At 39.7% G+C, this 14,603-nt stretch overlaps 1 protein-coding gene across 4 annotated transcripts in view; it reads right to left on the bottom strand.

The window, feature by feature from the left end:
* The window catches only part of ice2 (interactor of little elongator complex ELL subunit 2), a 121,056-nt gene that overhangs the window by 35,810 nt on the left and 70,643 nt on the right, over positions 1–14,603 (bottom strand). For all 4 annotated transcript variants that reach the window (XM_059945989.1, XM_059945990.1, XM_059945988.1 and 1 more), the window contains one exon: positions 14,012–14,141. In XM_059945989.1, the coding sequence (XP_059801972.1) occupies positions 14,012–14,141 (130 nt within the window). The remainder of the gene's footprint in view (positions 1–14,011; positions 14,142–14,603) is intronic.

Here is a 14,603-nt window from a genome sequence, read left to right as displayed (position 1 = left end):
TTGCCTCTGATCTTAAACCTATGCTTCCTGCATCCCTCCTTGGGAAAAACAGCCAGTCGCTCTTGATTTTATATACCTCTATTTCCCATGTTCATGGAATAAAGTTCTAGGCTACACAACCGCTCTCTGTAAATGCAGGCCCCCAAATTGAGGCAACGTCCTGGTAAATCTTTTCTGTACTCTTTTTAGTTTAATAAAATATTTTCTATGGGGGGGGGATCAAAACTGTAAACAATACTCCACGTACGGCCTCATCAACATCTGATATACCTCAGCTTAACTTGCTAACTCTTATAGTAAAACGGCCTGACTGATGAAGGCCAGCATGCCAAACAGCTTCTTCACTACCTTATCTACCTGCAACGCTGCTTTCATTGAAATATACACTTGTGTTGTGTTTACCCATAGGTGAAGTTCTTGAAAACTGGTGGGTGGCTAATGTTGTACCATTATTTAAGAAGAGCAGTAAAGACAAAACAGGGAACTACAGACCTGAGAGTCTGACATTAGTGGTGTGAGTTACTGTACTGGAGGGAATTCTGAGGGACAGTATCCATCAATATTTGGCTAGGCAAGTTCTAATTGGGAATATTTAACATGGCTTTGTGCATTGGAAATTATGTGAGACATAATTACAGCTTCTTGATAAATCTAAAATGACAGATTCGAGTAGGGAGGTGGACATCATCTTCATAAGCCATTACTCCTTTTCAGATTGCATGAGTCATCCTCACAACTTACGTTTGCATCTACCTTTGATTCATCAACAAATTAAGATAGAATGGTCCTTTCATTAATTAAAAATAAACCTAATTTCCGTTGCTGCATATTTATGAACACTTCTTGTTGGCATATTAGAATGAAGGACCCAGAGTATGGGTAAAGTAGTTGTGACAAATTTGACAGAAGTAGAAGTAAACAAATGGAAATGGGTTTGAAATCTAGATTATTCATAGTGTCTTAGCTGTTAACTAAATTGTCTACATTTTCACTGGGAGTTAGCTCAGAGAAAATTATCTAATTAAATATCATATCCTGGGCTCAACATATTTATGCAATCAAGAAGGCGGCATACCAGCAGCTGTACTTCATTAGAAGTTTGAGGAGATTTGGTATGTCACCAAAGACTCTACAAGTTTCTACTGAGAGCATTCTGACTGGTTGCACTGTAGCCTGGTATGGAGTCTCCAAGGCACAAGATCATAATAGCTGCAGAAGATTGTAGACTCAGCCAGCTCCATCACAGACTCAACCCTCCCCACCACTGAGGACATTTTCAAAAGACTGTGTGCTATCCAACACCAAAGACCTTCACCATCTGTGACATGGCCACTTCATTACTACCATCAGGGTGGAGTTATAGGAGCACGAAGATACACAGTCAATAAATTAGGAAGAGCTTTTTTCCCTCTGCCATCAGGTTTTTTATCAGTCAATAAACACTGTCATTTTTTTTCCATTATTTATATATTTTGTAATTAATAATAACCTATTGACAGTTTATCTGACATGACATTTGTTGCTTTGCAGCCGCAGTACAATGGAAAGATATAAAAGTTAGTGATAATAGACCTGATTCTGATTGTATTATGACTTAATGTGTAGAAGTATCCAAAATGATCTCATTCCTTAAACAATTCCCAAGGTTTGCATTTAAAAAGTTAGTCACGTGAAGTTATTCTATACAGAATTTACAGTACTCCAATGTCTGTAACCTAAACACACCCAGAGAAAGTTGAGAAGATACATGCTTGAACTCGCAATAAGTGAAGAATCCATTGTTTTGACCATTATTTTCACTCACAGTCATGTCATGTATTAATGACAGAACGCAGAAGCAGATAAAATAGAAACCACTGCTCTTCACAAAAAACTGTGACTCAACCAATGAAGCTGTACCATTGTGCAAGTGCTCCATGTACCACAACGTATGCAAGGAAGCAGCAATGGGAGGGTCATTATCTGAACCACAAGGAGCAGCAGTGAAAAGCACATCACAGCATTCAAGTCAGAAGAAAATGTCCAGACTGAGTCAAGATGACACAAAGACAACAGTATACATATACATACACACACATATAATCAGGAATTTTGATTTTGTTTGTTACTAATAATCCCAAATTGGGATTTCAGTGCATTAGAGTTAATTCAATAATCAGCCTGTTGCAAATGAGATAAGGTTGGGGAGGTACCCGTCTGATAGACAGCCTCCTCAGCTTTCTAGAAGTTTAAAGTACAGAAAAGATGAAATCATGATGAACGTTGCATAGTTAACAGTGAACTTCCATGTCTAGAACAGCACAGCACTGCATGAGATAGTCAGCCCTTGATGACGTGCTGATCTTAACACTGATTTAAACAAAATATCTTCTTCCTGCTTATCATCCATATTCCTCCATTTGCTTCATATTCATGTGTCGACCTAAATGTCATGAACTCCATAAAATTGCTTACTTCCACAAATACTACTGTAACCCATTCAAGCACCTACCATGCTCCAAGTAAAAGACCTTGCCCTTCAACTTTAAATACCCCTCCTCTAACATTGCAAACATGTCCTATGCTGTATGACATTTCTATCTTGCAGAAAAGATTCTGAGTGACTACTCTATCTATGCCTCTCATAATTTTAATGTCAGGTTTCCCCACAGCCTTTGATGCTCTAGGAAAGATAACCTAAGTTTGTAACTCACACCCTCTAATCTGGGCAGCACCCTAGTAAACCTCTTCTGCAACCTTTCCACATTCTCCCAACCTTCCTATAATGGAATGACCAGAACTGCACGTACTACTCCAAGTGACATCTGAATAAAGTTTATATAGCTTCAGGAGGACTCCCTTTCTCTTCTACTCATCACTGCTACATATGCTTTCTTTACCACCTTACCCACTTGCATAGCCACTTCCAGTGAACTATATACCTGGACCCCAAGTTCTCTCTGCACCTCAAGCTATTAAGGGGTCTACTATTCCCTGTATATATTTTGTCTTTTCATTTGACCTTCCCCCCCCCCCCCCACAAAAACTGTACATTACACATGCCTGGATTAAACTTCATCTGCTACTTCCCTGCCCAAATCTGTAACTGATTTATATACCACAAAATTCTTTGATAATCCTTTAAACAGTCCACAGCTCCACCAGTCTTGGTGTCATCTGCATTTTCAACCAAATCAGTGATCTATATCATTAACAGCAGTTAAAGCACCAATTCTTGCGGAGCACCAGTAGTCATGGACTGCCAGCCAGATTAACTGCCTTTCACTCCTACTCAGACTTCTATAGGCAACTCATTCAGAATCAAAGCTTGTAATTTACCCTAGGTGCCATCCATCTTTATCTTCTGAATCAACCAGATGCAGACCAGAAGAAGCCCTGAAGCATAGTAAGAGGGCTGAGCTGAAGGTGAGGCTGGAACAGCATGGGTTCAAGTTCCCTTTCCTAAGTGACTACTAGCTAACATTCAGGCCATTGAGAACAAAGCTGATGAACTAAGAGCGAGACTGACCTACCAAATAGAACTGAGGGACTGCTATGTGATGTGTCTTACTCAAACATGGCTTCCACCTGCTTCACCTGACTGTGCCATATAACCTGAGGGCTTCTTAATTAAACAGATAGACCATAAGGCATCCTCAGGCCGTTAGAGAAGGAGGGGCCTACTTGCTAATCAACACCTTACAATGCTGAGATGTGATGGTCCAGGCAAGTTGCTGCTCATGCAGTCTGGAATATCTAAAGGCGAATGGCATCTATACTACCTGCCATAGGTGTTGACTTCAGCTATCCTGTTGCAGTTTACATCCCACCCTAGGCAGACATGAAGCCTGCGCTCAAAAAACTATGCTCTGTAGTCAACTGCCTCAAAATAAGATACTCTGAGGCCAGCTGCATCATTGCTGGTGACTTCAATCAGGCCAATTTTAATTGTGCATTATCAAACTACTGTCAGTATGCCTCCTATTGCACTGGGGCCCAAACAGCCTTGACCATTGCTACACAACTAAAGACACCTACCATGTCACACCGTCCACATTTTGGTAAATTAGACTCCCATGCTGTACTCCTTCTCTCCACATATAAACAAAAGTTGAAATGGGTAGATCAAGTACAGAAAGTCACAACACTGGTCTGAGCAAACAGATGAGCTTCCATGTGACTCCTTTAAGTCAGTAAACTGGTCCATATTCAAAAACTCAGCAGCCAGCATCACCACTTCCACAAACTTTTATCAGCAAGTGTGTTGAGGATGCATACCAAAGAAGATAATCGGGGTTTTCATAAACTAGACAACATGGATGAACTGGGAGATCCACTCCCTACTGAAGTCTAGGATTACAGTATTCAAAATACAACTTCTGTAAAGCTACCAGGATGTCAAGGGATAATACACCTCCAAAACAGAGTCCTAGACCAGATGTCAGTTGTGGGAGAGCTTACATACTATAATGGATTCCAAAACAAAGTTAGGCAGCATTGCCACCAAAATGCAAGTCTTGTCACCACTGCAGATGTAACATCAATCGTTTGGAGAGTGAACCCACAGAAAGCACCTGGCCCGAATGGCGTCCCTGGCGATGTCCTTAGATCCTGTGCAAATCAGCTCATCCAGGTTTGATCTATGGCTCCCACCTGCTTTAAGAAGACCACTACCACTCAGGTACTTAAGAAAAACAAGGAAATGTGCCCTACTGCATGGTGGCTTTTACATCCACCATCATGAAGTACTTCACAAAGCTAATCATGGCACACACTAATTCCAGCCTCCCAGACAACCTCAAGTCACTGCAATTTGCCTAGTTCAGAAACAGGTCTATGCAAATAGCATATCCCTATCCTGCACGCATCTCCAGAGCATCTAGACAGTAAAGTTGCTGATATCAGATTATTGTTTATTGACTACAGCTCTGCCTTTAAAACTATTATTTAAACTCATCTGCAAACTCCTTGACCAGTTGCAAACTCCCTTTGCAACTGAATCTTTGACTTCCTGACCAACGTACTGCATTTAGAACGGATAGGCTGCAATATCTACACCATATTTACTTTCAGCACCACTGTACCATAAGATAGCATCCTTATCTCCCTATTCTACTCCCCGTATCACAATTACTTGGCCAGATTCTGCCCTAACTCCATCTACAAGTTTACAGATGACCCCACCATGGTGAGGTGAATCTCAATAACGACGAGCCAGAATACAGGTAGGAGATTGGGAGCCTAGTGACATGATGTCAAGATAACAACCTTTCCATCAATGCCAACAAAGCAAACAAGTCGGTCATTGACTTCAAGAAAGGAGGCGGTGCACAAGGATTCTTGGCCCAAAACATTGACTCTTTATTCCTTTCCATTGAAGCCGTCTAACCAGCTGAGTTCCTCCAGTATTTTGTGTGTGTTACTCTGGATTTGCAGCATCCGCAAAATCTTGTGTTTACAGTTCCTCTGTTGCTTCTCTGCCTTGCTTGCTGGTGCAGGCTGACCTCATGTGACCTGTACCATCATGAACATCCGATAAAACAGCTATAACCATGAGTTGTGCCGCATTCCTGACTTCTGAAGAACCTTCCGAACAACATCAATGCCATAAGCAGGATAGTTGAGAGGACTAAGGATGGGAAGAATCCCAGTTGAGACAGAAAGTTCCAGCCTGCACATACAGCAGCAGGTAAGACATTCATCCTTACTTTCAGAAGAATCACAGAAGCAACCAGTTCTTGCCTCAAAACATTAATATTTAAAGGAAGTTTAAGAGTGTATTTAAAACTTGGGAATCTTCTTTAATCTATCTTAAGTGAAATTAACCAGTACCGTTTGCCTGTAAATGTTTGACAATTTTGCATAATCTATTCAACTGTACATGGTCCATTTGAATTTCAATTGTACAATCTACTTGTTTGGTCAACAGGGTCACAGTGATTTGGGTTATAAGACTAAAATAAGCAAATAATTGTTCTATATCTATCTGTGCAGTAGGAGAAGAATCAAGAGCATGATCAAATTAGAAAAAAAACGTACTTCAGAAAGAAGGGGGACGAAATTTCTAGTTGTTATGTGTGAACAGATGACTGAGGGTTTGAGACTGTCATTGAGTCATAGAACATTACAGCACAGAAACAGGCCTTTCGGCCCATTTAAGTCTTGCTAAGCTATTATTCTGTCTAATCACATCAACTGGCATCTGCACCATAACCCTCCGTACCCCTCCGATCCATGTACTTATCCAAACTCCTCTTAAATGCTGAAACCAATCTCATACCCACTACTTCTGCTGAAGCTCGTTTCACATTCGCACCAGCCTCTGAGTAAGTGAAGTTCCCCCACATGTTCCCCTTAAATATTTCACCTTTCACCTTTAACCCAAGACCCCCAGTTCTAGTCTCAGTTAACCTCAGTGGAAAAAGTCTGTTTGCATTTAGACTCCTCAGAATTTTGTATACCTCTACCAAATCTTCCCTCATTAACCTATGCTTCAGAGAATGAAGTCCTAAGCTATTCAACTCAGGTCCTCAAGACCTGGCAACATCCTTGTAAATTTTCTCTGTATTCTTTCAATCTTATTGATATCTTTCCTGTAGGTAGATGACCAAAACTTATACACTTATCTCCAAACTAGGCCTCATCAACATCTTATACAACTTCAACATAACATCCCAACTCCTGTATTCAATACTTAGATTTATGAAGGCCAATGTGCTAAGAACACTCTTTATGCCCCTATCTACCTGTGACGCCACTTTCAAGGAATTATGGATCTGTATTCCCAAATCCTTCTATTTACTGCACTACCATTCACTGTGCAAGTCCTACCTAGTTTGTCCTCCCAAAGTGCAATACCTCACACTAGTCTGTTTTGATAAGAACTTAATGAAAAGTAGTCCAAATGGATAAGAGTAGTGAAGCAAGCAGGATGAAATTACCATAATGCTGAATCTAATGAAATTTGTCTTCAAGACAATATTAAAATGGCATGGAATAAGATCAAGAGTATGCCCAAGAGAAAAAAGGAAAATGGATAGACATTAGCAATGTTATAACAACTAAGAGAGAACATGATAAAGAATGTCAAAAAATTAAAAAGTGTATTAACTGAACAAGTGAAAAAGAAAAAAGGAGAATTGGTACAAATTACGAAATCAGTAGACAGTAAAAGCTCTAAAGAACAAACCTGTGCATTAACTGACAAAAGCAGATGATTGAGTGGAGGTGAGCGATAAGAAGCTCAGAAACAAGTGAGACAGTGTGTAGAAGCACAGTGAGATCCTCAGAGGGCTAGCCTCTCACTGAATCTTCCTGTTAGGATACATTTCCGATATCAGGCAATAATTAAAGTAGTGCCTCTATCTAACATGAGAGGAATTGCAGAATGAATATGATAGATGCCACAGCCACCTCTACTGATTCAAATGATGATGACAGTGATGAGAAAATAGGACTGGCAGGCACGCTTTGACAGGGTTCACTAAGGACCAAGCAAGTGAAGCAGTGCAGGAATGAAGATGGATCCTGTGAAAAGCGACATGTGTTTTCTCACACATCTGCTGAATCTGAGAAGATTGATAGAATGTCTAAAATTCATTAAAAAAGAGGTTCAAAGACCTGGAATTAACAATTGAAAAATATATAAGACTGGTACACATATGATGGCATCCTAATTTTGGCCACTACGTTAGCTCCTTGTTAAGTAAGAATTGATGCTTAAAGTTAATTCTAACATATGACAGGATAAGCAAAATATACAAGATGGTTGGAATGTCATTGTGATGAGAACAATCCATGAACAAGCCAACAGACTGGGAAAAGGTAATCAACTGCAAGCGGAAGAGCTCTAATAATGTCCCTGGTTATGAGAAATGCTTTAGAACAGTGTAGTTGAATCACTCATGAGTTCAAAAGGTAAATGAAGATAATATAGAGATCTGACTATGGTCCACAGATGTCATCCTTTATGGGTAATCTGATGCCAAATGTTGCCAGCAAAATCAAAATGGAATGAACCTAACACTTCATACAGCCAAGTAGTATCGCTAACTAGGTGGAACAAGCCATGGAAGTTCAAGTGAGAACATTACCCATTGACTAATGACATGACAACACTGAGCTCCTAAAGAAGCATATCACTATTGTGGTAAAATGGGGTATTGGGCTAGAAGTTGTAGGAGCAGAAAACAAAGTGGCCAATGGAATCAGGCTTAACCTTCAGCTCCACCTATGTCAGAAGAAGCAGTTTCAACAACTAATTATTGATCAATAAAAGGCTACTTTTGGATGCAGTCTTAAAGTACCGTAAATTGGGGTGTATAAGCCGAGAATTTGGCCCTAAATTTTGGTCCTAAAATTAGGGGGTCAGCTTATACAGAGGGTGCCAACTTTGGAAAAACAAATACACGGAAGACAGGTCATATTCATCCATTGTTCCACTGTCGACGCATGAATTCTTTGAATGGTTTGTTTAAACTCGCATCTAGTGGCTGGAGCACGGGCATCAAACCACCGGGGATGACTGCAATGTCTGTATTTGCAGCTTTCAATGCTGCTTTTGTCTCACCTGACAAGTGCGTTTTTGAATATGTCCCAGACAAGTAGCGACTTTTCCTTCCTGAAACCTTCCGGATGTCGAAGCCACACCACTTTAATCCACTTTGATCATCCAGCTGCATTCTCAAATGTAAACAACACCCCGCAGGAATTTTTCTTTGGGAATGCTTTCCTCTTAAAAGTCACCATCGGTGGTAGTTTGGTCCCATCAGCCATACACGTTAACATGCCTGTAAAATGTTGCTTCTCGTGTCCAGTTGTTTTAACAAGGACCGTTTTCTCCCCCTTTTAACTGACAGTGTGGTTGCCAGCAAAATCAAAGAATATTGGTGTCTCGTCCATGTTACCAATCAGAGACAGCAGGTAAGAATGTGCCTTTTGATGCTTGATTACAAAAGATTGGAAGGCTGTAATCTTATCCCCAAGGTCACTCGGCAACTTCTGAGCAATCTTTGTTTTTTGTCTCAACACAAGATCACATCTATTCATAATCTGGGTGCACCAACTTCACATAACTTTGAAATGTTTGCTGACCTCACTGTGTTTTTCAGTGCATTTCAATGCTTGAACTCAAACCATTTCTCTGGTAACAATGTATCCAGACAATCACTGGTGATTCACCCCTCTAAAACTTTTTCTTCGAGTTCCGGCCACTGGCATGTTTTCCCGTGGTTTGCACATTTCGCCTTTGGCATTTCCCTCAGAGTGTCCTCTGCCTTTCTCCATTCTTTCACTTGTTTCTCGTTTAGACTAAACTTCTTAGCAGCTGCAGAATTTTCCGTTCCTTTAGCAAAATCAACAACCTTCAGCTTGAAGCCAGCATCATATTGCATTCATTTTTATCTATTGTACAAGGTGGTCGCAAACTCAATACTGAGTACACGTACTGATCCCGCCACCTCGTGTTATGTTTTAACGAGATTACGATGGGTGCTAAGTAGTTTCACGGGGGTTACATTTCAGAGGATTCTTTGCCATTGGGAACCTAATCCAAAACTTCCTCCCTGATTTATTTATTAAGAATTTGCTTATAACGTTCTACAATGTGTAGGCCTATTTTCTTAGCAGGTACTGGTTCACAAAATTTCCAGGTTCCAGATCTGGCAAAGCTGAGTACCGGCTTGTGAGATCTTGTGATCTTTTCTGGTTAAATCAAAAACCTCTACAAAAGGGGTCGGCTTATACAAAGGTAACATGAAAAGTCACTTTTTTAACCTTGAAAATAGGGAGTCAGCTTATACTCTGGGTCAGCTTATACACCAGAATTTACAGTATATAAAAACAGACCAACTCCTTCCCTGCACTCCTGCTAGCCAGAAACAAAAATGGCCAGTTGGCGCAAGAATTAATGAATGTTATACAATTGCCACCATTGCAAACAAATCATGGAACACAGGGAAAGCTACTGCAATTGTGAGCTCTGGCCCCCCGTGGACCATGTTTGCACCTACGAGATTGCATTAGATTACCAAAGAGCCATGGATATTCACATATACTGGTAGGAATGGATAAGTTCTCAAGGTGGGTGGAGGCTGTTCCAGAGGAAAGCCACTACCACACATACAGCAAAAACTCTGTTCCAAGCAATAGATTCCTAGATGGAGATTGCTTTGTCTCAATTACTCTGTGGAAAGCCATATCTCAGGGTTGTTTACTGCAAACATACTATGATAATAAATGTACTTTGAATCCTGAATCAAAGCACTCGCTTCACTGGAGTAGATGTCAGGAACAATGCCAAATGATGAACACTGAATAGTCTTTCCACTGTCCACATCATCCAGAATCATCAAGTGGAATGAATGAAAGGGACTATCAAACTATAAAGCTGTACCATGGTTTACAGCCTTCCCCATGGTTTTATGCTGTATCAAAGCTACCCCTGGCAAGACAAGGCTAAGGTGGTGACAGTACAACTTATGTCCTTACTCAGTGCTACCGACCTCTAAGGCAGACAGCCTTGTTAATTATTGTGTGAAACGAACCCAAGCTGTTCTCAACAGGCTTCTTCTGCCTGGAGTGATCTAACAGAAGGACACACCTTATTTTCTTGCGAGTAGATTCTGATCAACAAATACCTGAGGAGCCATTGGGCATTGAGTGGGAAGGACCCTACCAAGTGTGGTTAATTACTAATTCAACAGAATAGGTCAAACAAAAAAGCAAACAGCTTCATGATAGCCAATGTAAGCAGACTAAGGTGGCACCAGGAAGGGAAGACTGGGACCACAAGCACTGAGGTTAATATAGTAATCATTGCCTCAGTGGCAACTCCGTATGGGCTACAGTGAATAAATCAGTAACCACAGGATGTCAAGAGAAGTTAACTGCTGCCCACAATGAAACTTTTTTTTTAAATGTTCTTGTTTGCATCTTTACTAACCTTGTCCATTAATAATGTGCAAATTGAAATGACCCATAACAAGTTCTTCTGAGCATCACATGAATTTGTAGATGCTTTTAATGCCCTCTGAATATTGAATATATGAATACATACCACATACCTCACAATACCCACTAACGTTAAGCATTCCTGTAGAGCGTTTACAAACATATTCCTTGAATGATGCTCAGCACTAAGATCTAACAATGAGAATTTGATATCCCTCCTTTGGTCTTTTCAAGGGAAACATGTAAATACAAGGGCCAGATCTGTGACACAACATCTTAGCCTAGATAGTTTGTGGAACAATACATATCTAATCAACTGAATTACATTGAGTCAGGTCCTACTGGTGTTTTCACCTGGGATATCTCTATACCCAAATTTGTGTGACAAGGCAGTCAAGTTCTTACAGGTTTTCACTATCAAGGCTGCCTTTAACATGAGTTTAAGGTGCACCATTGAATATAGTTTGTGTTACTTTACATTACACTGTCCTAAATGTAATCATGATTCGGATACTTTCATTAATAATGTTCATAATAAGAATACTACTACCCAATAAGGTTAATCACTAAGGAACAGTTTGAATTCAAGGAATAATATGTATGTTATTTGTGGAGTTGAAGCTCATCTCTCGGTCCCACACAATTGTTAGGGTCCTGCTAGTTGGTTATCTTACTACCCTCAATTCAATTATAAATGTGACATCTCAGAAGGAAGTCCTGATGAAAGATCTTGGCCCAAAGTGTCAACTATTTATTCTCCTCCATTGATGCTGTTTGACTTGCTGAGTTCCTCCAGCATTTTGCATGTGTATCTCAGAAGGAAGCTGTTTGCAGCAATCCTATTTCTGATGTATGATGTAGCCAGCTCTACAAAGGAAACTAATAATAATTGTTGCTGCTGCTCTAGAAAGAGCAAGCGATGACACTGAGGGTGCCTTACACAAAGTAACAGCAGAAATTGTTGCAATGTGTAAAATATTTCTCCAAAGTTGTATGGCATTAGACCTTCCCTTAGCTGCTAATAGATAGTGTTGATGAGTCCGAAGACATAAGAGCATAAGATATAGGAGCAGAATTAGGCCATTTGGCCCATCGAGTCTGCTCCATTTCATCATTACTGATCTATTTTCCCCCTCAGCCCCATCTCTTGCCTTCTCACCATATCCCTTCATGACCTAACTAATCAAGAATCTATCAACTTCAGCCTTAAATATACCCAATGATTCGACCTCCAAAGCTACCTGTGGCAACAAATTCTACAGATTCACCACTCTCTGGCTAAAGAAATTCCTCATCTCCATTCTAAAAGGATGCCCCTCTACTCTGAGGCTGTCCCCTCTGGTCTTAGACTCCCTCAGCATAGGAAACATCCACTTTATTGAGGTCTTTCTACATTTGATAGGTTTCAATGAGGTCAACCCTCATTCTTCTGAATTTCCGTGAGTAGAGGCCCAGAGCCGTCATATCTGATTTTGCTGATCATATCCGTAAAAATGCAGCCAAGATGTATCAATTAAGTGGTGGGATCAGTCCTAGGAATTTGTGATTACTTAATGTTATGAGTTGTATTGCTGACGCTGTGTGCCTTGATCATGGCTTACATTTTAATTAACACACATGAAATCTGGAGGTCAGCAGGTCAAGCAGTATCTAAGGAAATGGCTAAACATTCAATGTATTGGGCAGAAACCCTTCTTCAGGACTAATGTAATTACACAAGTAATTAAGATGCAATTACTTATGTAAGGGCCACCTTCAGCTGTTCAACCTCTTGTGAGTTTACCTACATAGAGACAATCTACCTGATTATGAATAGCTATAGAAGTATCCTTTGATGTTTTATAAAACAATGGAACCCAGGAACATCGAGCATCCCTAGTCTCTTCTTCTCTTACACACTTCGAAGCACCAATTTTAGGGCAGTTGAGAAGGCTTTAGAAAGAGTGCAGAAGAGATTCCAAGTATGAAGGACCTTACTTATGTAGACAGTTGTTCTGCCTAAAACAGAGGTTGTAAGGAGATCTGATAGAAGTATTTAAAATTTAGAAGGATATTGAAATTATAGAATAAATTATTCCCATTGGCAGAGGGATCAAGAACCAGAGGACTTAGAATGAATTGGATTGGAAAATAGATTAAATTATCACAGGCATCTTTTTTAATGTGGTGAGTAGTTCAAAGCTCAAAGTACATATACGTCACCATATACCACCCTGTGATTCATTTTCTTGTGGGCATATTCAGTAAATCCAAGACCCATAATAGAATCAATGTAGATGTATCAAAGTTATCACTGAGCACCAGTCAGTCTCGAACAGCGTACAATCCAAGAATTCCTGTTAAGCAGTTTTAGTGAAAATTTTAAAAAAAATGCAGGCTAGAAATGTGAAATTAATCTGGTAACCAGGCAGATCTGTACACAACATGACTACCATGGCCCTGGCCTCACTCTATCAATGATAATGATTTTGTCCATGCCCTGACCTCATTTCATCATATTTTCTTAATTTTCCAGTTATGGTGAAGGGTCCATGATACAAAATATTAAATCTTGTTTCTCTTTTCAAAGGTGTTGTCCAAAATACCGAGTATTTCCAGCATTTTCTGCTTTTATTTCAGATTTGGATATATTCTGTCATGCAACTTGAGTCTGTGTGTTACTCCAATTAGTATTATCACAGATCCAAGCTGACAGTTTAAACTGAAGACATGATGCTTATTTCACAAAGCACAGAACAAGAGGTTTCATTATTGTAAGTCACATCATGATGTCCAAGCTGGTTAGTATGCACTGATGTATTAAGATGATTTCTTTCTTTGCTGTAAATGTCTATATTAATTAAAAACTAAATAGACTATTTGAGCATGATAGGAAACATGGATTAGACTGCAACAGTTACACATCATGTGATATCAAGCCAAGTGTTATCAGCTTGCTCAGTTATAGTAGCTGGCAAATATTATACCACTGAAGATTCAACTCATGTTTTAGAGTCTGCTTCATCCCAAATCATTGGCCAAGCCTCTTTGCAGAAACAAGAAAATATTGTACTCTTAATGGTTTAATATAAGTAGGACTCACCAATGTAAAACCAGGAGTTTGAGTTGATGAGACTTTCAGTCCATAACTGACAGATTTCACTTTCAGTGAAGGCTTCTATTCCATACATTGACTGATATTCCAGTTTAGGCAACACATAAACTGGCACGTGCTATTAGAAAGCAAACACAAATCATGCATAAACAAATAAGTATATGGTTTAACTGTTAGTTCTGTCAACATTTTTCCATAAATTAGAGGTCTTGATAAATAAGTTTTATCTAGATACAGATGCACAAATTCTACTGAAGTGCCCGCAGTTGTCCTGGTGCATGTACTCATTTGGTCAATGATTACAGTGGCATGTAAAAGTTTGGGCACCCCTGGTAAAAATTTCTGTCACTATGAATAGCTAGGCGAGTAAAAGATGACCCGATTTCCAAAAGACATAAAGTTAAAGATGACACGTTTCTTTAATTTTAAGCAAAATTACTTCTTTATTTCCATCTTTTACAGTTTCAAAATAACAAAAAAGGAAAAGGGCCCGAAGCAAAAGTTTGGGCACCCTGCGTGGTCAGTACTTAGTAACACCCTCTTTTAGCAACTATCACAGCTTGCAAACGCTTTCTATAGC

This window comes from Hypanus sabinus, chromosome 21 (assembly GCF_030144855.1).
Source record: "Hypanus sabinus isolate sHypSab1 chromosome 21, sHypSab1.hap1, whole genome shotgun sequence".
Lineage (NCBI taxonomy): Eukaryota > Metazoa > Chordata > Chondrichthyes > Myliobatiformes > Dasyatidae > Hypanus > Hypanus sabinus.
This window is presented reverse-complemented; position numbering and strand designations above follow the sequence as displayed.